This window comes from Coptis chinensis, chromosome 9 (genome assembly GCF_015680905.1).
Source record: "Coptis chinensis isolate HL-2020 chromosome 9, ASM1568090v1, whole genome shotgun sequence".
In the NCBI taxonomy this organism is placed as follows: Eukaryota; Viridiplantae; Streptophyta; class Magnoliopsida; order Ranunculales; family Ranunculaceae; genus Coptis; species Coptis chinensis.
Genome location: NC_141464.1, coordinates 82936145 through 82963707, shown reverse-complemented (window position 1 = coordinate 82963707; position 27563 = coordinate 82936145). Strand labels below are relative to the sequence as shown.

General features: G+C 37.8%; 3 protein-coding genes across 4 annotated transcripts; 1 reads left to right on the top strand and 2 right to left on the bottom strand.

Annotated features, from left to right (window-relative positions):
* Positions 1 to 5342: 5342 nt before the first annotated feature.
* Positions 5343 to 6889, bottom strand: LOC147478804 (glutathione S-transferase F9-like). The gene is made up of 3 exons (XM_086583912.1): positions 6413 to 6889; positions 6069 to 6117; positions 5343 to 5958 (listed from the first exon to the last, which is right to left on the bottom strand). Exons 1-3 carry the CDS (start codon positions 6557 to 6559, stop codon positions 5519 to 5521), a joined length of 636 nt encoding a protein of 211 aa, XP_086440038.1. The 5' UTR covers positions 6560 to 6889; the 3' UTR covers positions 5343 to 5518.
* A 4045-nt stretch (positions 6890 to 10934) lies between these two features.
* Positions 10935 to 12464, bottom strand: LOC147478803 (glutathione S-transferase F9-like). The gene is made up of 3 exons (XM_086583917.1): positions 12010 to 12464; positions 11663 to 11711; positions 10935 to 11552 (listed from the first exon to the last, which is right to left on the bottom strand). Exons 1-3 carry the CDS (start codon positions 12154 to 12156, stop codon positions 11113 to 11115), a joined length of 636 nt encoding a protein of 211 aa, XP_086440043.1. The 5' UTR covers positions 12157 to 12464; the 3' UTR covers positions 10935 to 11112.
* A 455-nt stretch (positions 12465 to 12919) lies between these two features.
* LOC147478802 (phytoene synthase 2, chloroplastic-like) lies at positions 12920 to 27003 on the top strand. Of its 2 annotated transcripts, XM_086583914.1 has the most exons (9): positions 12920 to 13262; positions 14159 to 14209; positions 14731 to 14903; positions 14988 to 15223; positions 15425 to 15815; positions 15918 to 15975; positions 16544 to 16712; positions 16820 to 17214; positions 26714 to 27003. In XM_086583914.1, the coding sequence occupies exons 1-5, from the start codon at positions 12920 to 12922 to the stop codon at positions 15768 to 15770; spliced, it is 1149 nt and encodes a 382-aa protein (XP_086440040.1). In that variant the 3' UTR covers positions 15771 to 15815; positions 15918 to 15975; positions 16544 to 16712; positions 16820 to 17214; positions 26714 to 27003. The 2 variants fall into 2 exon arrangements, with proteins under 2 accessions (XP_086440040.1, XP_086440039.1); XM_086583913.1 differs by having other exon boundaries at positions 15425 to 16712.
* The last annotated feature ends 560 nt before the right edge of the window (positions 27004 to 27563 follow it).

The following is a 27563-nucleotide window of genomic DNA, read 5'->3' as shown; positions in this document are numbered from 1 at the left end:
CAGAACATCTTTACATAGTTAGATTATTTTTTGTCCATGATAAACATACTTAGATTTTTAAATATTCCGTGATATGGAGATATTCTGGAAATATTATATTAACTCCAATAATAATATGATCCAGTCACTGTATTCCAATCACTGTCTCTCATACTCCAACACCATCAGCTCATTTCACTATTACACGACCTTAAATAATAGTCAACAGTGTCTGAATCATAGTCGATATTTAAAATCTTTAGTATTTGCAATTTTGCATAACAGACTGTGTCGGAAGATAATGATTTTTGTTGCCCATACTTGAAAAACTGAAATTTTCGTTTTGAAATGCTGATCCAACAAGTCAACGTATTTGATCAAAAGCATTATAAACAGCAACTTATCAATAGATTGTGTGGTGCATTGGCGTAAATAGCTTTCCATATACTCACAATCAAGCACAATTCGAATGTGTTGCCTCTATAGCTCGTTGACATGAAAGAGTTCCTATCAGTTAGCGTGGTCTCTACAGCTAATAAATAAGTTCCTATCAGTTATGGTTCAGAACTTCAGATCATGTTTTACTATAGATGATAGAACCACTGTAGTGGTGTCAAATGGGCCGGGCTAGGCTGACTCAGCCCTCAAACAACGAAGCCCTCATGCTTTGAGGGCCGGGCTAGCCCTACTCTCATTTGTTTTGAGGGCCGGGTTGGGCCGGGCCAATACTTAAATCTTGAAGCCTTTACCCGCCTTTCAACCCTCTCGAGGGCTTGAAGGGCCGGGCTTGAGGGCCAAACGTGAGAGTTGGATACTATGTTATACATTTGATTTACAAAATAAATTTATAAACATTAGTTAAAAATGATAAAATTGAATGCACTTCACAATTAAACCTTCAAACTACTAAAAAAAACGTGGTAAAGTTGTATTAGTCAATTAAGATTAACTAAATTCATTTAATAAAATATTATAATGAAATTATAAGGTTGACAAACTTTTTTTTTTTTTTTTTTGAACGGCAAGCAGGGTTTTTGAGAGGTCCCTTACCCCTTTTTTATTCATAATAAAATCATAGCTCGGTTACATTCTTACATATTCTTTGCCCATGGCATCATCATATATAATCTTTTTTACATCCTCCTCAAAAAGAACTAAGATTAAATTCTATATAACTAACTGGCGGGTATGGTAGATGCTAGTATATCCGCTAGTTTATTTGTTTCTCTAAATACATGCATAATGGAAAAATCTTCTAGCTGTTCTATCATGTCATGTATCTCTTTCATCATGTGATGTGCCCGCCAAAGGGTGCTACCCTTCATTCTTCATGTAAGCCTGTTACACAAGTCGAAGTCTGTTTGTGCCCTCATTCTTTGATAACCTTTTCGCAATCCAAGTCTCCGACCCTTGTTCAATCCCTTGCAATTCAATCAAGTCTATTGAATCATAGTGCGCTTTACCATGTCTTTGCTGCAACCACAACCCCATTCACATCTCGAAACACTACTTTGCCCATCCTCCTTGACTTCCTTTGAGTGTGCCATCCGTATTCAAGTTGTATATGCTTTGCTCAAGCTCTCTCCCAACAGCGAGTGCTTTACCTTTTTTTCCTCGTTCCCACTTGAATGTTCCATCTCTCCATGAAGTTGTTCCGCTCGGGGCCCTCCTCCATTTCAGTTTTGAGTGGATGAGCTTGGTCCTTACATCCCTTATGATCTCATTCCCACATTTCTGCCACTTTTTCTTTTTGCTGAAAAAAATTCTCGATTTCGCTCTTGCCACACTTTGTATATGAAGCCGATTAAACAATAACCGAACTGCGTCTTGCTTATAGCCTTTTCCCTTTGCCACTGTTGTACCCATGCGATTTCCGGTTTCCATGAAGCGCTCTAAGCCCTTTGATAAACGCAAACTTGAGTACATATTGCCATATAAACTTTGAGTAGTTACAATCAAAGAATAAGTGTCTTCTTGTCTCTGTTTCTCTCCCACGGATAACACAATTATCATCTTGTACTATATTCCACTCCTTCATCTTTTCTAGAGTCTTTAATCCTTCACTTTCGAGTTAGCCAAGTCAGTAAATGAGTGCCTCGAATCTGTTGGGAAACCGGATGATGCTATGCCATGTATTCAGTCTCTTTGTCTCTCTTACACTCTCATATGTGTCTCTGAGTGTGTACTCCCCCTTATCTGATGCATTCCAGATGATTCTGTCCTCATCTCTGCCCACCTTAACCCCTTGTTCCATTTCATTAATAATGTCTGGCATGTGGACTCGAATATGCCATGGTGTATTCGGTAGCCCATTTTCAATCAAGTTTTGCGGTCGTGCGTTTAGATTACGAGGTTGAATCATAAAGAAGAGATAGTGGAAAAAACTCTTTCAATATGCCCATCGGATGCCATGGATCCAACCAAAACTTGGTATCCCTTCCATCTCCGATCTGGTGCTGAGCAATGTGTTTCGCATCCTTCCTGTTTTTCAAAATATGGCGCCAAACCCATGAACAATCATTTGGTATCAGAATCGCCAAAAGTTTACGCCCTTGATTAGGTTCAAATTTTAACCCATTTTACCCATAAGCGTCTCCTTCCCACTCACTAGGTTCCAAATGTGTTTTAGGTTCATTTTGCCATATTGGATGTCTTTGAGGTTAGAATCCCAAACCCCCTTCTTCATAACGGGGAAACACAAACTATCCCAACTAATAAGTGCATGGGATGTAGCGATTCAGGCCCCGACCACAAGAAGTTTCTCGCGACATTTGATTTATGGTGTCAATTGTTTCTTTGTGGCAACACAAAAAAGAGGTCGATCCAAGATATACTCATGTTGTTCAAGATCTTGCCTTTAACAACCTGAAGTCTCCCCAAGATACGACGGTCGCTGGCCCTTTCCATGCTTGTATTTTGGTCCTTACCTTTTCTATCAAGGCCACACAATCAAGATTCTTTAATCTTGTCGTTATTAAAGGTAGTCCCATATATCTCACGGCAACTCTCCTCTTTGGGCCGAATAATACTCTCGACTTGTGTACATCTTGTCGCATCCATACCCGAAAGTAGAACATATTGCTTTTCTCAGAGGTTAACTTGCAATCCCGAGCACTTTTTTAACTTGCTCAGAGTTTCCTTCAGAGCTCATACTGTTCCCAAGTCTCCACTCATGAATGCAATTAAATCATCTGCGAAAGATAAATGTGTGATGAGTGGGTTCCTGCATTTATAATGAAGCCTATATTCTCCTTCCTCCACTTTCCGTCTTAGCATTTGAGTGAAAAACTCCATGACTAGTACAAATAAATAAGGTGACATTGGGTCCCCTTGCCTGATACCTCTCTTTCCCTTGAAATACCCGAAAGGCGTTCCATTTATCATAATGTTATATCTCGGTGTTTCTATGCATTTCTGAATCCACTGTACAAACTGTAAGGGGACTCCAATTCTCGTTAAAGCAAATGTAAATGACCTCCCATCTTACAAAGTATCATATGCCTTCCTTAGATCAATCTTAGCAGCACATCTAGGTGGGCCATGATTCCTGTGGTAATTGTGTAGTAGCTCATGCGAAAGCAGTATATTATCATGGATACTTCTGCCAGAAATGAATGCTGACTGATTAAGAGATATCACCTAAAATGATATCTCTTAAGGTTGACAAACTTAAGAGATAAACATTCATTTAAGTGATTTGTAGTATATTAATGCTAAAATGAAATATATTGTATGAAGATTTATTAAATACTAGGGCATGCCCGTGGCTTCGACATGAGACCTCGGACGGCGCCTGCAGACTACCCCGATAACTCATCGTTGCAGTAAAAGCGCACGCATCTTAGGCGTAAAATATTCGGCGCAAGACCAGCGAAACAACTCAATTTATAAGTTCAGCCGCAAGGTCATCCTAATTACCCATTATCTATAAACCCAAATCAATTGTAGGCCTAACAGTTTATGGGCTAGCCCAACAATTTATAACCCCAACCGCAATTGTAGATTTTTGGACAGATCCCATAGTATTGATTACACTTAACAAAATTATACAAACTCTCCAAACACTTGGATCTACCATGTCACAACTTACTAAAAGACAATGACAACCACTGGATGGAGGCCCTACACCATTGCTTTTTATTATATAGATATATGTGATGAATGTTGAGGGCTTAATGATAGCCGGGCTTAAACAAATGCTTAAGTTTCAAAGTCTAGGCCCTTACCCTCCCTTAAAAGGCTTGAGGGCCGGGTAGACCCAGCCCACAAATGTGTGAAGGCCTAATTTTGAAGGTTTTTTCAGCACAATAGCCGGGTCGGGGCGGGCGGGCGGGCTGGGGGCTTGAGAGCCATTTTGACACCCCTCAACCACATCTAATAAATCAAGTATCACAATACAAATACTATAATTGCTCCAAACTTGGTATTGTGATGCTTGGATTTGAAGTACCAAGACCCAAGACACGAGTTGTTTGAAAAGGTGACATGGAGTGGGCCTATGTAAAGCACCCGTACTACATCATGAAAAAGGGTTGAATATGTGTGGTATCACATAGAAAAGCAGGATTGGAACAAGCCCTTCAGCAAAATGTTGAAAGGCTAGTGGTTTGCTCAGATAGCAAGAGCATAGTCCAGGATCTTAATGGATAATCTGCTAATGTGTCATGGAGTCTTTTGGGTTTTTTGCACAAGATTAGGAATCTCAAACTATCTTTTAGCTACTGCAAGTTTGTTTATTGTCCTAGGGGCTTAGGGGCTTAGGGGCTTGATTCAGCATGCACATCTCATGACTGAATCAGCCAAGTTTAATTTATCGTCTGCTAGTAGTGATAGAGTTCCCATGTAGGTGAAACTCTGCTTCTATAACGTCCAGTCTAGTCTGTATAACCTTTTTTGCTATCTGTTAATGCAATGTTTGTTTCAAAAAAAAATAAGAAAACGAAAAACAAGAACGATGGAAAATTAGATAGGTGCAACACCTTTCAAAGAGTTATCAGTTATCACAACTGACAATTTTGACACGACACTATACAGCGAGGTGTTGCAGAATGCAAATCGTGAAAGGAGTTGCTATGTACCAATCCCTTAGATAAGAGGTGAGCACTTTTACTTGGTAGACTTCACTTTAGTCCATGTCCACATTACCACGGTTTTGGAAGAAATGCATTTTTCTTTCCTCTGTGGAGGAGAAAGTTCTTGGAGAATGGAGGGGATCTTTTGTATTTGCATGTATCTGAAGAATAGAGTTAGGTCTATAAGGTTTGTATACATCATTCTTTTATATATATTAGTGACCTCTGCTGTTAGATTTGCTGTGAGCCTGTGATAATGTGGAAACAACATGTTAATAACAATTCTGAGCAGAACAACTTTTTATTTTATTACTCTACTTGGAGACTTAAAATGATGTTTGAAATTTGATAAAGAAGTTGAACAATCACCAATGATTTGCTTACTATCAAAACAAACAAAGAAGTCCCAGTCCAAAAACGATCAAAGAAAGAAAGTAACCTAGCATTCTTATTCCACATTGACGCCCTTAGAGTTGGAGAACCTTCTTCCAAGATGGCCTGCTACTGATATCATCCCACCAAGCACTCACATGCTTCCTATCCCTTATCATGTAATCCTTCCCAATATCATTCACCAAATACTCTGTGGCTGGAAGGTGTGAGAGATCAGCCAGGCTAAAGAAGTCCCCAGCTAAGTACATGCTCTTTGAGAGCCTCTCTTCATAAATGTCCAACACCTTCGCAAGCTTCTCTTCACTCTCTTCAACAAGTTTCATATCTACTGGGACACCCATCTTAGGGAAGAACTTGAGGTGCACAAGTAGATTATAAATAGATGGATGGTAATTCTGCCCTTCAACCTCTAGCCATTGTTCAACAAGGCCCCTCTCCTCAACAGTCTTCCCTAGCAGCTCTGTCCCTTCTGACTTGTACTTCTCCGCATAGTATCTTAGAATTGCTCTTGATTCTGCATATTTAAAACCCAAGCCACCCTTGAGTACCAATCGAAATGTCCTAAAACATATGCAGAATGGCCATCTTATAGTTCTTGTGTGGTGGTTTACGATATGAGCTTACCATAAAGTGTAAAATCTCCATCTTCTATAACAGGTACAACTCCAAAAGGCTGCAAGAATGGACATTATAAATCGTCAATTCACTGCATCCTATGTATTAATTTGTTTGTTGTGGAGTACTTGAAAGGAGAATTAAGAGCAACTTGGAATTCTACAAGTCACTAGAACACTCCTATACGACTACGAGTGTACCAAAAATTGTAACGTTACCATATAACATGATCTATGTTGACATTTTTTTCTTTGCATAAACAGATCAAATAAGATCTTTAATAAGTAGTCACTCAGTTCAACAGAAAGTTAATTATACAAAGAGTTAAAGAATGGACCAGAAAAAAAAGGTACCTGTAACTTGAGGAATTCAGGATCTTTGTTTGCTCCATTCAACGTATCAACATGTACAATCTCATAATCAATTCCCTTCTCGATCAAGCAAGCTAGAACTCTCCTAGTTGCTGGAGCAAAAGCAGGACCATGCACCTTCACCACCATGGTCTATGACTTGTGTGTGCTGTAAGAAACTCTAAATCAAATACTATATTAGAGAAAGATTGACTGATGGGCTGATTTATATAGAAAATAGGAGCATGTGTACCACTGGCTAACTGCTCACCTAATATTTCTACAGGAGTGAAGCAAGAATCTCGTGGGACATTTTGATTCCTTTTGACTGCTAGCTATAGGAAAACATTTTGATTCATAGAATTTTAAGAAACTTATTTACAATCAAATTACTAATTATTAAATTCACATAATTTTTAGGTAACCAATTTAATACAAAATCTCTGGAACATCTTTACATAGTTAGATTATTTTTTGTCCATGATAAACATAGTTATTAGATTTTAAATATTCCGTGATATGGAGATATTCTGGAAATATTATATTAACTCCAATAATAATACAGTTTTCTAGCTTTATCCCCTAGAACTTAGGTCAATTAGCTTTTTTACAGTTCTTTCATTTAGAGGTTTACTCTCAAGATTACACCACATCCAAATCAACTGTTATCTTTTTGGTCAATGCATGTAAAAAGACTTTATTGTCCTGTGCCCTTTTAATAGTTTTCTAGCTTTACCCCCAGAACTTAGGCCAATTAGCTTTATCCCCCCAGCTCTTTCATCTAGAGGTTTACCCTCAGAGCTTAGGACAATTAGCTTTACCCTCCTAATTCTTTCATTTAGAGGTTTACCCCCCAAGACCACAACACATCCAAGTCAATTGAGTTTGACCGTAATGTTTTTGGTCAAGACAAATGAAAAGACTATAAAACCCTTTTCTAGTTATAATTACATAAATACCCTATGACTTTGGCAAATACAAAATTAGAATTCAAATCATCTAGGACACATGACACGGTCTTGTGAACTATATCCAACGGTTATACACCATCACTACTATCTAGGGGTGCAAACAGATAGGTTCGGATTTGGATATGGCTATATCCGAATCCGAATCCGAATCCGAATCCGAATCCGAATCCGAAAATTTATATCGATATCCGAACCCGTATCCGAATCCGATTTCAGATATCCGAATCGGATATCGGATAATATCCGATCCGAAAATTAAAATTAATTAAAATTTTATTTGCTTTGAATAATTCATTTTACCACTATAAAAACTAGTATAAATATATATATTTATCATTTATTATTATTATTTTGTTATTACAATTTTATATTATTAGTTTATAATTTTATATAATATTTTATACAATAAAAAATAAATAAATAGATTATATATTTTATATATTTTGTTATATACCAATCCTTATCAAATGACATCCATACTCTTAAAATGGTGTATGACTGTCAGATAGAGTTCACAAGATCATGACATGTGTCATAGATTATTTGAATTCTAATTTTGTATTTGTCAAAGTCACATAGTATTTATGTAATTATACCTAGAAAAGGGCATTAGAGTTTTTTCATTTGTCTTGACCAAAAACATTACTGTCAAACTCAATTGACTTGGATGTGTTGTGGTCTTGGGGGAGGGGGGTAAACCTCTAAATGAAAGAACTAGGGGGTAAAGCTAATTGGCCTAAGTCCTGGGGGTAAACCTCTAGATGAAAGAACTGGGGGATAAAGCTAATTGATCTAAATTCTGGGAGTAAAGCTATAAAACTATTAAAAGGGCAAAGGGCAATGAAATCTTTTTACATGCATTAACTAAAAAGATAACAGTTGACTTGAATGTGGTGTAATCTTGGAGAGTAAACCTCTAGATGAAAGAACGGGGGTAAAACTAATTGGCCTAAGTTCTGGGGGATAAAGCTAGAAAACTGTAATAATATGATCCAGTAACTGTATTCCAATCACTGTCTCTCATACTCCAACACCATCAGCTCATTTCACTATTACACGACCTTAAATAATAGTCAACAGTGTCTGAATCATAGTCGATATTTAAAATCTTTAGTATTTGCAATTTTGCATAACAGACTGTGTCGGAAGATAATGATTTTTGTTGCCCATACTTGAAAAACTGAAATTTTCGTTTTGAAATGCTGATCCAACAAGTCAACGTATTGGATCCTTATCAATCGATTGTGTGGTGCATTGGCGTAAATAGCTTTCCATATACTCACAATCAAGCACAATTCGAATGTGTTGCCTCTATAGCTCGTTGACATGAAAGAGTTCCTATCAGTTAGCGTGGTCTCTACAGCTAATAAATAACCTATCAGTTATGGTCCAGATCATGTTTTTCTATGGATTATAGAACCACTCAGTAGTGGTGTCAAATGGGCTGGGCTGGGTCGGGCTGGCTCGGCCCTCAAACAACGAAACCCTCATGCTTTGAGGGCCGGGCCAGCCCTACTTTCATTTGTTTTAAGGGCCAGGTCGGGGCGGGCCAATACTTAAATCTTGAAGCCTTTACCCGCCCCTCAACCCTCTCGAGAGGGCTTGAAGGGCCGGGTTTGAGGGCCTAACGTGAGAGTCGGATACTATGTTATACATTTGATTTACAAAATAAATGTATAAACATTAGTTAAAATGATAAAATTGAATGCACTTCACAATTAAACCTTCAAACTACTAAAAAAAACGTGGTAAAATTGTATTAGTTAATTAAGATCAACTAAATTCATTTCATAAAATATTATAATGAAATTATAAAGTTGACAAACTTAAGAGATAAACGTTCCTTTAAGTGATTTGTAGTATATTAATGCTAAAATGAAATATATTGTATGAAGATTTATTAAATATATATGTGATAAATGTTGAGGGCCTAATGATGGCCGGGCTTAAAGAAATGCTTAAGTTTCAAAGTCTAGGCCTTTACCCTCCCTTAAAAGGCTTGAGGGCCTGGGTAGACCCAGCCCACAAATGTGTGAAGGCCTAATTTTAAAGGTTTTTTCAGCCCAATGGCCGGGGGGGGGGGATTTTGACACCCCTCAACCACATCTAATAAATCAAGTATCACAATACAAAGACTATAACTAGCCATGCAGGCCGACCTGTGGCCGGGCCTGTTATTCTTAAACCCATCATGTCTGGGCCTATATTTAAGGGAAGCACTTGGAAGTTTAACATATCCATATCCAATAAGTAATACATATCATGATCCATTAACTAATCCATATCCATATCTATTAACTAATACATATCCATATCCATATCCATATCCAATAACTAATACATATCAATTAACTAATCCATTGTTTTTTAGAATTTGTTTTTTTTTATCCCATGCGGACATTTGAAATAATGAAATAATGCGTAGCTTTGTTTTTTGTTTTAGCATAACACATGAAAGGACAATTTTAATTTATATTAAATTAGATAGCAGGCCAAATTCAGGGTTAGTTTGGTAAGAAGGCAAGTAATTATTTTTCAAATAGAGACTATTTTAAAAATTTTGCTGATGTGGCTCACTATGAGCATTTTGGGAGAAACGGATATTAATATAGATAGGATTGCTCGAAACTTGGTATTGTGATGCTTGGATTTGAAGTACCAAGACCCAAGACATGAGTTGTTTGAAAAGGTGGCATGGAGTGGGCCTATGTAAAGCACCCGTACTACACCATGAAAAAGGGTTGAGTATGTGTGGTATCACATAGAAAAGCAGGATTGGAACAAGCCCTTCAGCAAAATGTTGAAAGGCCAGTCGTTTGCTCAGATAGCAAGAGCATAGTCCAGGATCTTAATGGAGAATCTGCTAATGTGTCATGGAGTCTTTTGGGTTTATTTTTTGCACGAGATTAGGAATCTCAAACTATCTTTTAGCTACTGCAAGTTTGTTTATTGTCCTAGGGGGTTAGGGGCTTGATTCAGCATGCACATCTCATGACGACTGAATCAGCCAAGTCTAATTTATCGTCTGCTAGTAGTGATAGAGTTCCCATGTCGGTGAAACTCTGCTTCTATAACGTCCAGTCCAGTCTACAATGCAATGTTTGTTTCAAAAAAAAAAAGAAAAAAGAAAAACAAGAACGATAGAAAATTAGATAGGTGCAACCGTGTAACACCTTTCAAAGAGTTATCAGTTATCACAACTGACAATTTTGACACCACACTATACAGCGAGTGTTGCAGAATGCAAATCGTGAAAGGAGTTGCTCTGTACCAATCCCTTAGATAAGAGGTGAGCACTTTTACTTGGTAGACTTCACTTTAGTCCATGTCCACATTACCACGGTTTTGGAAGAAATGCATTTTTCTTTCCTCTGTGGAGGAGAAAGTTCTTGGAGAATGGAGGGGATCTTTTGTATTTGCATGTATCTGAAGAATAGAGTTAGGTCTATAAGGTTTGTATACATCATTCTTTTATATATATTAGTGACCTCTGCTGTTAGATTTGCTGTGAGCCTGTGATAATGTGGAAACAACATGTTAATAACAATTCTGAGTAGAACAATTTTTTATTTTATTACTCTACTTGGAGGCTTAAAATGATGTTTGAAATTTGATAAAGAAGTTGAACAATCACCAATGATTTGCTTACTATCAAAACAAACAAAGAAGTCCCAGTCCAAAAACGATCAAAGAAAGAAAGTAACCTAGCATTCTTATTCCACATTGACGCCCTTAGAGTTGGAGAACCTTCTTCCAAGATGGCCTGCTACTGATATCATCCCACCAAGCACTCACATGCTTCCTATCCCTTATCATGTAATCCTTCCCAATATCATTCACCAAATACTCTGTGGCTGGAAGGTGTGAGAGATCAGCCAGGCTAAAGAAGTCCCCAGCTAAGTACTTGCTCTTTGAGAGCCTCTCTTCATAAATGTCCAACACCTTCGCAAGCTTCTCTTCACTCTCTTCAACAAGTTTCATATCTGCTGGGACACCCATCTTAGGGAAGACCTTTAGGTGCACAATTAGAGTATCAATAGGTGGATGGTAATTCTGGCCTTCAACCTCTAGCCATTGTTCAACAACCCCCCTCTCCTCAACAGTCTTCCCTAGCAGCTCTGTCCCTTCTGACTTGTACTTCTCCGCATAGTATCTTAGAATTGCTCTTGATTCTGCATATTTAAAACCCAAGCCACCCTTTAGTACCAATCGAAATGTCCTAAAACATATGCAGAATGGCCATCTTATAGTTCTTGTGTGGTGGTTTACGATATGAGCTTACCATAAAGTGTAAAATCTCCATCTTCTATAACAGGTACAACTCCAAAAGGCTGCAAGAATGTACATTATAAATCGTCAATTCACTGCATCCTATGTATTAATTTGTCTGTTGTGGAGTACTTGATAGGAGAATTAAGAGCAACTTGCGAGGCTGCCCAATATGAAGTATACGGGGCACCACTAGAACACTCCTATACAACTACGAGTGTACCAAAAATTGTAACATTACCATATAACATGATCTATGTGGACATTTTTTTCTTTGTATAAACATATCAAATAAGATCTTTAATAAGTAATCACTCAGTTCAACAGAAAGTTAAAGAATGGACCAGAAAAAAAATGTACCTGTAACTTGAGGTATTCAGGATCTTTGTGTGCTCGATTCAACAAATCAAGAGGTACAATCTCATAATCAATTCCCTTCTCGATCAAGCAAGCTAGAACTCTTCTAGTTGCTGCAGTAAAAGTAGGACCATGCACCTTCACCACCATGGTCTGTGACTTGTGTGTGCTGTAAGAAACTCTAAATCAAATAGTATATTAGAGAAAGATTGACTGATGGGCTGATTTATATAGAAAGTAGGAGCATGTGTGCCACTGGCTGCCTGCTCACGTAATATTCATACAGGACGTGGGACATTTTGATTCCTTTTGACTGGTAGCTAGCTATCTATTATAACCAACCAAAATGATGGTGAAGGTAACATGGATATGTGTGGTATCACATAGAAAAGACAGAACTGGCTGTTGGTTCCCAATTTTTTTATTCATTAAATTATTTGGAGACAGCTTGGAAAAGGGGAACAAAGAATATCTCTAAGAAGATTACCCTATCTTATCTCTATGGATCACCGAAAGAAAAACAAGAACGATGGAAAATTAGATAGGTCCAACCGTGGTACACCTTTCAAGGAGTTATCAGTTATCAGTTATCAACTTATCACAACTGACAATTTTGACACGACACTATACAACGAGGTGTTGCAGAATGCAAATCGTGAAAGGAGTTGCTCTGCACTCACTTTAGTCCACGTCCACATTACCTACTGACCATCGGTGTTACCTAAGCTTAGATTTTGGTTTGGACCTTTTGAAACAACTTGTCGACAGCATCTTTTTTTGCTCTTCATTCACACACCCAAACACATATATATAGTTTAAGTTCAAGTGCTATATATCACACATTAACACTTCACTTCATCAACTTTACTACAACTGTTCTATACGTAAAGCTTTACTGGAAGTGTGTTTTGAGATGACTACTATAGTTTCTCCGAAGGAGAGTTTAAGTTGTGTACTGAGATTTGAAGGGGTGGGATTAAATTTAAGAAATAAGAGAAGGGGTTGTTCATTTGTGAATTTCTCACCTGGGTATTCAGTTTTACGAAGTGAAGTAGTGAGAACTTCTGAAGAGAAAGTATATGAAGTAGTTCTTAAGCAAGCTGCTTTGGTTGGAGAAGAGAAGTTATTGAAGAGAAGATCTTTGGATCATAGAACTGAAGATGCTGCTGATGCTATGACAAATCCAAATCTTTTGAATGAAGCTTATGACAGATGTGGTGAGGTCTGTGCTGAATATGCAAAGACATTTTACTTAGGTAGTCAATTGTTCTTCCCTCTGCTTCCTCTGTTTTACTTTCTTTAATGTTTTTCTGTTAAGTTATTAAGTTATTCAGGTTTGACAGGTAGCCATTAGTGCCATTATTACTTTATTTAACACTAGGAATTTTTTATTACCAATTTCATTTCTAGTCAAAAGAGAGTAAATGGACTATCTTCATTGCCCTCATGGCCTCATGGGAGTCATATATGGAGGCTTTGATAGTGACTGTGAGGAGTTCAATTACCAAGAAGAGAAATAAACTATGGCGTTGGCTGATTATGAACTCAGGTATGTGGCAGTAACACTAGCAAACTTACAAATTATAGCACCCTCAGGCAAGAAGATATAGTTCTTAGATTATGGTTTGTATAGTCTGCATAGCTTAGGTGCTTCAGGCATAAGTAGTTTGAGTGTTAAAAATTCAATATGCAGTTACTACATACGTGTCCCAAGGTTCGAGTAATGTAGGGGCGACTGTGAAAGGGCTCACTAGTGCCGTTGAGGAGCATTGGTGTTGTGAATAGGACAATGCAGAAACAACGTTACCCACAACAAACAGATCAATCAAGAGTCCAAAGTTGAATGTTAGGATCCAATCAAGAGTCCAAAGTTGATACCTGAGTTGTGCCCAGTCTTTATTCAACTGCTTTAGAATGTAGCTCGTTATAATGAATATCTTGGCCATGGGTCAGTGTTATTGTAAGATGGGGATTGCCGGATTGGGACAAAATATTGTATTGTGTTAGTGTATGGAGAATTTTTACTTCAAAAAATTTCTTATATTACATGAAATCATTGACAAGAAGGCTGCAATAGCAGAACTCATGATTTAAATGACACGTTTATATGGCCCGAAATGTGAAACTTAATCTCTACTTTACGATTTTCCAGGAACATTGCTTATGACTCCAGAGCGACAAAGAGCTATCTGGGCCATATACGGTATACTTCTATAAACCAATGTCAAACGGTACATGCATTCTTAGTGCTCGATGATCTTAAATACCTTCTTGTGCCAATTTAAGAACTGTTGTTGATCTATTCAATTTTGTTTACAAGCAAGGCCTTGTTCTCTACCTTACTTGTACTTACGGCGTTAGGAGTATAATAGTATGTCAGCTTGTAGAATTCGTGTCTTGGTAACCAAATTGAATGAAAATTCCAATGTGTCAAACTTTACCGCAAGAAGAATTTTTAGCAATGTGTAAACTGCCAATATGCTCCAAGACTACCCCCTGATCATGATTGTGAGCTCACCTCTTATATCAGTCATACCAAGAGCTTTGCATACTCTACGTTCCCAAGGAGAAGTTTCTCAATTGCAGTGTTGATTGGTTTGGTATATATGTTATGTTGACATTGTTCTTATAAACTCGAAAATGCTTATACACCCTGTGTCTTAAACTTCATATGTTCAATGCTTATTACATGTCATAGTTCTAAAACGTATTAGTACCTTCCAGTATGGTGCAGAAGAACAGATGAGCTTGTTGATGGACCTAATGCCTCACACATTACACCCATGGCTCTTGATCGATGGGAGCAACGGCTGGTTGAACTCTTTGAAGGCCGCCCTTATGACTTGTATGATGCTGCTTTATCACATACTGTCTCAAAATACCCCATTGATATTCAGGTATCTTCATACCTGAAATCTATGCTATTTGGATGCATATCTATTTGGGATTTGAAACTAACTTCGTTTCATTTGCATTTATAGCCCTTCAAGGATATGATTGATGGAATGAGATTGGACTTGAAGAAAGCAAGATACAAGAACTTCGATGAGCTCTATCTATACTGCTACTATGTAGCTGGGACCGTGGGACTAATGAGCGTTCCGGTAATGGGTATTGCTCCTAATTCCAAAGCCTCAGCAGCGAGTGTTTACAACGCTGCACTAGCCCTTGGAATTGCGAATCAGCTCACAAATATACTCAGAGATGTCGGAGAAGAGTATGTTTCTCTACATTCAAGTATTACAAATTTTAAATATTCAAAAGAACGTGTTGGTTTCTTGTGTAGTTTGTTGTGTAAATTATATATTTTGGAGATTGTAGTAACAATAGTGGGATTTGATTGATGTTGGCAAGTTCTGTTACTTAAATTCATTATACCATTCACTAATAATGGACATTCTTGTTATATGAACAACAGTGCTAGGAGAGGAAGAATATATCTCCCTTTAGATGAACTACAACGCGCTGGCCTATCAGAGGAAGATATCTTTCGTGGCCAAGTAACTGAGAAATGGAAAATATTCATGAAAGGTCAGATAAAGCGAGCGAGAATGTTCTTCAATGAGGCAGAGAAGGGTGTTTCAAACCTAAATGCAGCTAGTAGATGGCCGGTATGGGCATCATTGTTGCTATATCGGCAGATCTTAGATGTCATTGAAGCAAATGACTACAACAACTTCACAAAACGGGCATATGTAGGGAAGGCAAAGAAACTAATGTACTTGCCAATGGCATATGCCAGAGCACTTACGATCCCTTCTTAATTTATGCATTCTAAGACAGAATGCACACTCTTTAGTGTATACAAGGTCCCTGCTGCAGCAAAGATTTTGTGCGTAAAATTTTGTACTCACTCAATATTGAAATTAAATTACTAATGGAAATATTTGTTGTAAATTGCAACATCACAGGTCATTTTTAAGCAAGGAATCCATGCTGGAAGGGAGTAGGGGATGACAGAGTCGTAAGGTTCGGAATCTAAATTATTGATGAGGTCTGCCTTTTATGTGTTCATGTCAAATAAAACAGTGTTTCCATTCACATTTTACAATATTCTCTCTTGATTTAGCATATCAAAAGCGAGTGGAAACAACATTGTCTTGTCCCATGCTGATTTCTTTGGTAATGGACATGCATGGCTGTCCTGTAAGTCCCTGTAACATTCGTGGCCATTCACCACACCAAGAGTCACAAGTATTAAACTCCTGTAAGTCAGTAAATAATCCAAGAGATGATGAGGAAAGCACAACAACTTCCCCAGATGTGCGGTGTCGAGCCACAGTACTGCGAAATTCGTCAAGAATGGGCCTAGATATCTAGTGATTCTAGTCTGGGGATTTAAATCCCCTTTCCAGCCAAGTCTTGCATGTCAATAATATATAGTCACCCTTGGTTTTTTAATTATGAGCTTTGTGTAAAGGCCAGTGAACATGTCGTCGTGTGTTTTGTAGGCTTTAATAATTAATAAGTATGAATAAATGAAGGGTGATCTTTTTTTTTCATCACATAATTAACCTCTCTTATTATCTGATTGAAGAGCTGATCATTACGTACATGGATAGATACAAGTAAATAAGCGCTTCTAGTGAGATATTGGTGGAACAATAAGGATGGGTTCTATAGAGTGTGTGGGATCAGTACGGAATTGCTTATGGCCAGCCTTCTACAAATATTCTCATTCGAAACCTTGTCGTCCAGTCTATATGGTGAGGTCTCAAACTAATTACATACTGATTTTTATCTCAATCCCTTCAAGAGAATTAACCCAATTTATATATTTAACTAAATTTACTTTGATTTCTCTATACACCAGTGCTGGCATATGTATTGGTAGTGAGATGTCTGGTGGAATCTCAAACGTCACGAGTGGAGAATGTCATTGCATGGAACTCCATGTGATAACCGTGATCTTTACAATGAACAAGAACAGTTGGTTAAGAGTTCAAGTTCCCAGAATATTACTGACATAGATTATGATTCTTAAATGTGATGAAGGATCGTCCGTAAAGGCTTATAAGGCCTACAATGGAAGATAAGAATGATGCCAAATGTATTATAATTATAAGTACTTAGCACATGGCAGCATCGGCACAGGGAACATTTTCATAGGGTGTGCTTGCACCTTTTGTTTGCTCTATTTGTTGCCCTGATTTCTGAATGATCATTTAAAGATCTGCAGTAGCTTCCTGCTTCCTCCAGCGATCGCAGGTGGAGACGCTTGTATCATTCTTTCAAGTCATCAGTAGCCTTTGCCACAATTGCACAATACTCTGTGATCGTTGTATCATATTCGAGGGGTCACAATTTTATTAATTTGAGCCTTTTGTTTTATAAATTTTAATCCGGCTTAGAAATGCTTGCGTGTGCAAAAGAGTTGTATTATTCCACAAATGTATATAACCGTCGCTTATAATCTGAATACACGACACACTTAATTCATTTTCTGTACATCTTTCTGCACACCAAGAAATCTGATCATCTTGAACTTTAATAATTCACATGGAGATTCACATGTGGCTCCACAAGGAGAGGAAACTATCAATGATTGTAAAATTACAATGCTATAAATTGGTGGTGCGTTAAGGGGAAGTATATGTACCAAAAAAAATCAGGTTTGAAGTGTTGCGCCGGCTCACATTGTCTAATTCCCAATTATAAATTGGGGGGTATATCTAAAAAACCCAATAACTAATAATACTGATTCTCAAATTGCAACAGTAGAAAACTAAGGTCTAAATAACACATTAAAACCCCACTCGCATGCTCTGCAATATTTGTTGACACAATTTGATGACCTAATTTAGAGAACTTCAAACCATGGTGAATTATATACGTGCAAAAGAGGTGATGTGTATAATCTAAGCAGTTAAAATCGGTTTTTTAAACTAATCGGCTGAGGAGCGATATGCGATTAATTGGTTATATCGGATGTATATATCTGGCCCTTTCAAAATATATAATAATATAATCATACAAGATATTTCTAAATAGTTATCTGAGATGTAACAAAAAAATATCAAAATTTCATGATCATATATATCTAATCAACTCAATTTTAGAGTATTACAAATATGCCAAATATAACAATTATGTTAAATATTTAAAGAAATAAGGAGAGAGAGAAAAGATAATTTTTAGCGAAGAAGAAAAAAATAATAATAATAATATATATTATAGAGATAATACAATAATTTGTATATTTAACATTCGTTAAGATAAGGTCCAAATCACACCTTAAAAACCCACTCGCATGCAATATTTGTTGACACAATTTGATAGGACCTAATTTAGGGAACTTCAAACCACGGTGAATCATATACGTGCAAAAGAGCTGATGTGTATAATCTAAGCAGTTAAAATCGGTTTTTTAAACTAATCTGCTGAGGAGCGATATGTGATTAATCGGTTAATTGGTGAGTAGTCGGTTATATCAGATGTATATATCTGGCCCTTTCAAAATATATAATAATATAATCATACAAGATATTTCTAAATAATTATCCGAGATGCAACAAAAAATATCAAATTTTCATGATCATATATAATCAACTCAATTTCAGATTATTACAAATATGACAAACACAATAATTATGTTAAATATTTAAAGGAATAAGGAGAGAGAGAAGAGATAATACAATAATTTGTATATTTAACATTCGTTAAGATAATTAAATAAGTAAACTTTTAGCTTTGTGTGTTTATTAGGTTTCATTATTATTAATACGGTTTAAAATTCTAATTTGTTAATTTTACGTATTTTTTGGGTGGGGAACCGATATTTTCAATAAAAAAAATTTCGGTTTAGTGAGAAATCAGTCATTTTGGCCGATTAATCGGTCAATTCGGTGATTAAATCGGTTCAATGAGAAAAATTTTAAAATCGATAAAAACTAATCGGGTTACAAGTGATACGCGATTAATCGGTCGATATAACCGATATTGATAGCATAGTGTATAATCTCTACAATATTATAACCTTCTTTAAAAGGTGTAAAGCTCCTAAAGTGCCTTCCTACATTCATTTCATAATCTAATAAAAAGTAACGCTAATAAAAGTTTATCTTTTTTCATAGGAGAAAACAAACAACTCCAACCTCAAAAGTTATCTATCTGGATTTCGAGACTAATCAATAGTCAACACCTGCGACCCATTTCAACTTATCAAGGATCGACTTTGGAAATTTGTGGAAATCCTTCCTTTGAATAATTGGGTCTTAGGAAATTTCCTAGAAAAATAGTACGAATATGTGCTCCATCGATCAGCAGGATACTCACCTTACCATATGTCATCTTAACAGGAGAAGTTACATACAATACTTTTCTTGTACTCAAACATGGCCTTCTCATGACGAGTCTGTATATGAACTGGAATGTCTTCTTGCTCATTCCGAATAAATTGCAACGCAACTTCACTATCTGTGCAAATAAAAAGGCTTAATGTTTCTTCCGGAAAGCCATCCTGCTTCTTCACATTGGAATTGTAACAATTCCGAACGTTTCAGTCGTATTGTTGTCTACCTCACAAACAGAACCAAGAATAACGCAGGCCAGCCTCAACTTGTTATCACATATTATAGCTGCAGTGCCCCCATCCCAGGGACTGGACCAACTTCCATCAGTCACCACAAAGCCGTGAACAGAAGATAGGTCACTTAAACCTGCTTTTTTAAGCCCCGTTTTAACCTTCTTGTCAAAGTTTCTAAGTTGCTTCTTCTTTTGAAAGACAACCTCGTCCTTATCATTCCCACATTGCGGACTAAAAAGAGTCATGCTAAACACCCAAATTCCTGCTAGTAAATGACAAAAGCCCTACAAGAAGATATACTGAAATAGTGAGAATATAATAAACAAAAAAAATAGTATGAAAAAAAGATTAAATAATAAAAAACATTCTAATAAACCAATGTTTTTTTTACTTCTCTTTTTGCTTTAACAAAATTATTATTTATCATTTATTTTGAGTTCAAAGCCATTAAAGAGGGACAAACACGTCTTTGAATGTTTGATGGGTTAATGAGACTAAAACAAATAGCCAAAGGCTCAAATCCCAACCAGTCAGTTTGTATAATTCTAATCACTCATAACAAACCCGTAAGCTCTTCTTTCTTTCACTCTCAATATTTAAACAAGCATCGGACCTTAACCCAAAAAAAAACAAAAACAACAACAACATAACAAAATAATGCTTTACTTTCAAGATTAGTAGAGTTATATAGACTTATAACATTATAGAAAGTTAACAATTTGTTGAATTGTTGTAGACTTATGACTAGATTATGTAGATATATATAGACATAGTAGTATCAATTAATGTCTTGAATGCTTAAATTCTTAGTAGTCAACGCACTCTAGTTTTGTGAATTGAAATAAATACATAATTTTGTTAATCTTTATTGTTTAGACCTTTTAACAAAAAAAAAATTATATATTTTTTATTTTGGGGTGGGGTGGGGTGTGCACATAATTTCGCACCCCCTAGTTTAGAATACTAACTTTGTCTCTACTCAGAATACAACAAACCTCTTTAGATACACAATAAAAAATATATAGTTTAGGCATTGTCAGGTGATTGTGGTCCTATTGTAGTTTCGCGCCCGGACTCAAACACTCTCCTAATCAGTTACAAGTCTTACAAGTGTAGCTAAAATACTTTTGAAACACTACCCAGTGTAGCCAAAATACAATTTTTGCCATTCGGAGCTTAGGACAGCCTTTTGCATATCACTTCAAAATTTCAACTAATTCGAGAGATTTGAACATGCAAACCAACCCTACTTAATCAAACATCCACATGTCTATCCAACTCATTATCATCGATAAACAAAATAGATTCAATAAAAAAAAAAGTCTACCCATGATTGCATCCTTTGTCGTCACCTTCCACCCAAACTACACTCACGTGTCGAACCACTACCTTCAAATTCAATTCTAGCCACAAGCCCTCGCTATTAAAAAAAAATCAACAAAAACCTCTCTACTATAGTACTATGATACTATCTCAGCATCTCACAATAGCACAGTACAAAGTGCCGCAAAATACAAAAATGTCAATACACTACATTTTTCCAATATATAATTTGTCAAGATATTAATATATGGGTAATATATCACAGTACAAAACTACAAATATGTCAATATTTATCGATGTGAAGTTTTTTGTAAAATGGTCGACATACGTTGTTTTTTTTTTTTTTTTTTTTTTTAAGAACATAGTTTAGGCTTGAGCAGATCCTGACCTGCATTAAATTCTCATGAAATTTTTTCCTTCTTTATCCTCTTTGGCATACATCCATGTCTACATAGAAACAAATAGGATAGATGACTATCTAGCCAGCATGTATAATAGTCAGGGTCTGCATCAACGTATGTATAGACATGGTCGACATATGTTGATATTTCACCATAAAAAAAAACACATACGTTTATACATTAGCTACAAATATTCATGAAAGGTCAGATAAAGCGAGCGAGAATGTTCTTCAATGAGGCAGAGAAGGGTGTTTCAAACCTAAATGCAGCTAGTAGATGGCCTGTATGGGCATCACTGTTGCTATATCGGCAGATCTTAGATTTTTTTTTTCCGATAAACTCAGATCTTAGATGTCATTGAAGCAAATGACTACAACAACTTCACAAAACGGGCATATATAGGGAAGGCAAAGAAACTAATGTACTTGCCAATGGCATATGGCAGAGCACTTATGAGCCCTTCTTAATTTATGCATTCTAAGACAGAATGCACATTCTTTAGTGTATACAAGTACCCTGCTGCAGCAGAGATTTGTGCGTAAAATTTTGTACTCACTCAATATTGAAATTAAATTACTAATGGAAATATTTGTTGTAAATTGCAACATCACATGTCATTTTTAAGCAAGGAATCCATGCTGGAAGGGAGTTTTTTTTTTTTTTCGATAACATCACAGAGTCGTGAGGTTCGGAATCTAAATTATTGATGAGGTATGCCTTTTATGTGTTCATGTCAAACAAAACAGTGTTTCCATTCACATTTTACAATATTCTCTCTTGATTTAGCATATCAAAAGCGAGTGGAAACAACATTGACTTGTCCCATGCTGATTTCTTTGGTAATGGACATGGCTGTCCTGTAAGTCCCATTCGTGGCCATTGCACCACACCAAGAGTCACAAGTATTAAACTCCTGTAAATCAATAAATAATCCAAGAGATGATGAGGAAAGCACAACAACTTCCCCAGATGTGCGGTGTCGAGCCACAGTACTGCGAAATTCGTCAAGAATGGGCCTAGATATCTAGTGATTCTAGTCTAGTGATTTAAATCCCCTTCCAGCCAAGTCTTGCATGTCAATAATAGTCACCCTTGGTTTTTTAATTATGAGCTTTGTGTAAAGGCCAGTGAACATGTTTAACCTCTTTTATTATCTGATTGAAGAGCTGATCATTACGTACATGGGTAGATACAAGTAAATAAGCGCCCTGGGGTGGTTATCGAATTTTACGTAGCTTCTAGTTAGATATTGGTGGAACAATAAGGATGGGTTCTATAGAGTGTGTGGGATCAGTACGGAGTTGCTTATGGCCAGCCTTCTACAAATATTCTCATTCGAAACCTTGTCGTCCAGTCTATGGTGAGGTGAGAACTATTCCACATCATCACTTCTCAAACTAATTACATACTGATTTTTATCTCAATCCCTTCAAGAGAATTAACCCAATTTATATATTTAACTAAATTTACTTTGATTTCTCTATACACCAGTGCTGGCATATGTATTGGTAGTGAGATGTCTGCTGGAATCTCAAACGTCACGAGTGGAGAATGTCATTGCATGGAACGAAATCAAGAAGTTCGTGTTCTTGTAAAACTGATATTTACAAGGAGAATATATTTGTAAATATCAGTTTTGTTGGAATCCACGGGCAGGGAGTCCGTGTTCCTGTACGACTCCATGGAAGTGAAGATATATCATTGAGGAACCTCACATTCCGAGATATGCCAGTGGGTACAACGTACATGAAGAAACATATCTTCCAGTGTGCTTTTGTTCAGGGACGTGTAATCAGGACTGTAAAGGAGCGATTTGGTTTTCTTTCACATACAAAGTTAAGAGGAGAAGGGGATTGGATATTGATAAGACCGAGTTCGTTGATGAGCGAACTACCTACGTATCTATCTCTCCCTTCTAGGGGGAGAGAAGAATCAGGTCTGGCGTAGTTCATACATGTGGTATTTACAGCTGTTAAGCATGAAGATCAAGCAACACGCGTAATCTTGATGAGTCTGGATGTGTGGTTGAAATCTGGTATGCGTGTAGGGCTGGTGTTGGTAGGAATCCCGTAATGATGGAGAGTGGTTAATAGCTTGCGGCAGTGGTTTGTGTAAATGCAGCTTTAGTAATGATTGCTTCTAGAAGATAGGATGAGTCATGGAATAGAGCGATCTACGTAGTGATACGATCTGTTCTTGAGCGATCTAGTAGCTCGTGGAAGCGAGTTAGTGATGTAGGTCGGAGAAGTAAATCAGAGATCGGTGTGTTATTTCTGTTTATACTAGACACGTGTCTAATATTCATTAGATGTGAATATTACTCCTCCTCACCGACCCCTTCTCGGTGGTAAGGGCTTTATAACGGAGAAGTGATCTGCTGAGAAAGAATGGTGCCACGTGTTTAGCATAACTTTTGAGAATCCGCGCGAGAACTAAGTAGCCTTGGAGCTCAAGAAAGCGTATGGTGCTGGAGATCGTTGGAACGCCTAAGAGTTTTTTAGTTCGACTAAATGGTTGGCTCGTAGAGAGTGTTCTGCACTGAGTTGAGCGTAGGTCAAGGGACCCTTAGAGAGCTCGAGTGCGCGTTCTAGCGTATGTAAGCGTGTTGCTCTCTCGTGGAGAGCATAGGTCAAGGGACCTTGTAGCGCTTATGGAAGTGTTCTGCTTGTGGATAGCGTAGGTCAAACTGTCAAAAGACCTTGTAGCGTTTATAAAAGCGTTCTGCCTGCGGAGAGCGTAGGTTAAGGGACCTTGTAGCGCTTGTAGAAGCGTTCTGCTCGCGGAGAGCATAGGTCAATGGACCTTGTAGCGCTTGTGGAAGCGTTCTACTCACGGAGAGCGTAGGTCAAGGGACCTTGTAGCGCTTATGGAAATGTTCTGCTCGCGGAGAGCATAGGTCAAGAGACCTTGTAGCACTTATGGAAGTGTTTTGCTCGCGGAGAGCGTAAATTAAGGGACCTTGTAACGCTTGTGGAAGCCTTCTGCTCACGGATAGCATAGGTCAAGGGACCTTGTCGCGCTTATGGAATCGTTTTGCTCGCGGAGAACGTGCTAGCTTAAGAAAGTGTATTGCTCACGGAGAGCGTTATCACTGAGTTGATCCTAGAGATATAGGTCCTCAACTAGCGAGAATTGGAAAGGCTATGGAGCCTGTAAGCTCAGGAGAGCGTGTTGCTTACGGAAAGCATGTTAGCTTATGAAAGCGTATTACTCACGGAGAGCATTGAGTTGACCCTAGAGATGTAGGTCATCAACTAGCGAGAATTGGATAGGCTATGGAGCCTGTAAGCTCAAGAGAGCGTGTTAGCTTATGAAAACGTATTGCTTACGGAGAGCGTTCGCACTGAGTTGATCCTAGAGATGTAGGTCCTCAACTAGCGAGAATTGGAGAGGCTATGGAACATGTAAGCTCAAGAGAGCGTGCTGCTCACAGAGAGCGTGTTAGCTTATGAAAGTGTATTGCTCACGGAGAGCGTTCTCACTGAGTTGATCCTAGAGATGTAGGTCATCAACTAGCGAGAATTGGATAGGTTATGGAGCCTGTAGGCTCAAGAGAGCATGCTGCTCACGAAAAGCGTGTTAGCTTATGAAAGCGTGTTGCTCGCAGAGAGCATTCTAATTTGGAGATCGCAGTTGCTAACTAGCCTTGACAACAGGAGCTGAGGCGACCTCTAGGGTCTTAACAACAGGAGCTGGGGCGACCTCTGGGGTCTTGATAACAGGAGCGGAGGCGATCTCTGGGGTCATGACAACAGGAGCTGGGGCGACCTCTGGGGTCTTGACAATAGGAGAGAAGTGGTGACACTATGTAGCGTTTGACTTTGTGTGAGCGTTATACTCAGCTGGGTGTCGTGACCCGAGTAAGTCTGTGGGCATCCTGATTTGAAGATCGTCGTCAATAGCTAGCCCCAGTTTATTTTTGAAGTTTTAATTGACCTGTACAAAATGCGAGCTAACACCAAAGAGTTAGTACAAACTAACAGTAGTAATTCTGGAAATACATAGAGCAAAATAGCTAAATTGAGCCTATTTAGATGGCAATGACTAGCCCCCGTTCGGAGGTAGCTGTGGCTAGCCCCTAGTTTGGAGCTTGATGAACCTGTACAAAATGCGAGCTAACACCAAAGAGTTAGTATGAACTAACAGTAATAATTCTGGAAATGCATAGAGCATAATAGCTGAATTGAGCCTATTTAGATGGCAATGACTAGCCCCCGTTCGGAGATGGTTGTAGCTAGCCCCTAGTTTAGAGCTTGATGAACTTGTACAAAATGTGAGCTAACACCAAAGAGTTAGTTAGAACTAACAGTAGTAATCCTGGAGCTTGATTAACTGCACTCTGATCAATTCATTGCGACATCTCGTTAATCTGTTGAGTTACTTCGTTGATGTCGTCCTCTACTAAGGCAGCTGGTAGATTTTGCGTCTCCATTTGCGCACGCAAAGCAACATTCTCCTGCCTGAGCAGGGTGATGTGCTCGTTCATGGTACCTAGTTGACTTGCTAAGCTCTGGATTTGAGCTTCGAGGCTTGCCATGCTTCGTGGGCATGAGGATTTTGTTTATTGGTTTTGGGATTTTTGAAGTGGTTTCTCAAGAAATCGAGACCACAGACGGCGCCAATGTAAAAGAGCGATTTGGTTTTCCTTCACATACAAAGTTAAGAGGAGAAGGGGATTGGATATTGATAAGACCGAGTTCGTTGATGAGTGAACTGCTTACGTATCTATCTCTCCCTTCTGGGGGGAGAGAAAAATCAGGTCTGGCGTAGTTCATACATATGGTATTTATAGTTGTTGAGCATGAAGATTTGCGCAACACGTGTACTAATGAGTACAGATGTGTGGTTGAGATCTGGTATGCGTGTAGGGCTGGTGTTGGTAGGAATCCCGCAATGATGGAGAGTGGTTAATAGCTTGCAGCAATGGTTTGTGTAAGTGCAGCTTTAGTAATGATTGCTTCTAGAAGATAGGATGAGTCATGGCATAGAGCGATCTGCGTAGTGATACGATCTGTTCTGGAGCGATCTAGTAGGTCGTGGAAGCGAGCTAGTGATGTAGGTCAGAAAAGTAAGTCAAAGGTCGGTGTGTTATTTCTGTTTATGCTGGACACGTGTCTAATATTCATTAGATGTGAACATTACTCCCTCACAGAAAGAATCTTCCCTACTCCATGTGATAACCGTGATCTTTACAATGAGTAAGAACAGTTGGTTAACCGTTCAAGTTCCCAGAATATTACTGACATAGATTATGATTCTTTGACGAAGGATCGTCCGTAAAGGCTTATAAAGGCCTACAATGGAAGATAAGAATGATGCCAAATGTATTATAATTGTAAGTACTGAGCACATGGCAGCATCGGCGCAGGGAACCTTTTCATAGGGTGTGCTTGCACCTTTTGTTTGCTCTATTTGTTGTCCTGATTTCTGAATGATCATTTAAAGATCTCGATCGCAGGTGGAGACGCTTGTACCTGTATTTAGTAAAGAACTTCATGGTGGATGGATTACCAGATCGACCAAAAGGCAGGGACGTATCATTCTTTCAAGTCATCAATAGCCTTTGGCACAATCCACTGTGATCGCTGTATCACATTCGAGGGGTCACAATTTTATTAATTCGAGCCTTTTGTTTTATAAATTTTAATCCGGCTTAGAAATGCATGCGTGTGTGCAAAAGAGTTGTATTATTCCACAAATGTATATAACCGTCACTTATAATTTGAATACACGACACACTCAATTCAATTTCTGTACATCTTTCTGCACACCAAGAAATCTGATCATCGTGAACTTTAAGCGCCTAATTTCTTTTCTATTTCATTACTTAATATAATACCTCCTCGCACTAATGTAAACCACCACTTTCCTCCAATTTCATTAATTTATAACACTTCCCCACAATATTATAAGTCACCTCAATTTTTGCAAGAACAGAAACCCACGATATGGAAAGAGTTTCAACAATTTGGGGTTGTATCAGTATTACGGTTGTTCAAGGGTGCTTTCTCAAGCAATTTTGCAGAGTTAATATCATTTTTTTTGCAAAACCTTATAAGAACCAGTGCATAGCACGGTTACTAATAGTTAAGTGATTATATTTTCCATTAAAATGATAAAATCACTTGTCTGTAGCACCAAAACAAATTCATCACACAAATAAAATAAACTGGGACAAATCAAAACGAGACAGCTGAGATACCAACTACTGGTCTCCATGTGTGCCATCATCACATGTTCTTAAAGTTGCATAATTTCACATAAAATCACTAAAAAAACCAATTAACCCGTGTCTTTGCTGTAACACC

Bases quoted from the DNA above. Each gene is read 5' to 3' on its own strand.
- LOC147478804 (XM_086583912.1), bottom strand. From the start codon at position 6,559: ATGGTGGTGAAGGTGCATGGTCCTGCTTTTGCTCCAGCAACTAGGAGA. The intron at 6,118-6,412 runs GTACCTTTTTTT...CCATTCTTGCAG, and splicing joins CTGAATTCCTCAAGTTACAG to CCTTTTGGAGTTGTACCTGT. The intron at 5,959-6,068 runs GTAAGCTCATAT...TTAAATATGCAG, and splicing joins TGGAGATTTTACACTTTATG to AATCAAGAGCAATTCTAAGA.
- LOC147478803 (XM_086583917.1), bottom strand. From the start codon at position 12,156: ATGGTGGTGAAGGTGCATGGTCCTACTTTTACTGCAGCAACTAGAAGA. The intron at 11,712-12,009 runs GTACATTTTTTT...ACATTCTTGCAG, and splicing joins CTGAATACCTCAAGTTACAG to CCTTTTGGAGTTGTACCTGT. The intron at 11,553-11,662 runs GTAAGCTCATAT...TTAAATATGCAG, and splicing joins TGGAGATTTTACACTTTATG to AATCAAGAGCAATTCTAAGA.
- LOC147478802 (XM_086583914.1), top strand. From the start codon at position 12,920: ATGACTACTATAGTTTCTCCGAAGGAGAGTTTAAGTTGTGTACTGAGA. The intron at 13,263-14,158 runs GTAGTCAATTGT...ACGATTTTCCAG, and splicing joins TGCAAAGACATTTTACTTAG to GAACATTGCTTATGACTCCA. The intron at 14,210-14,730 runs GTATACTTCTAT...AGTACCTTCCAG, and splicing joins AGCTATCTGGGCCATATACG to TATGGTGCAGAAGAACAGAT.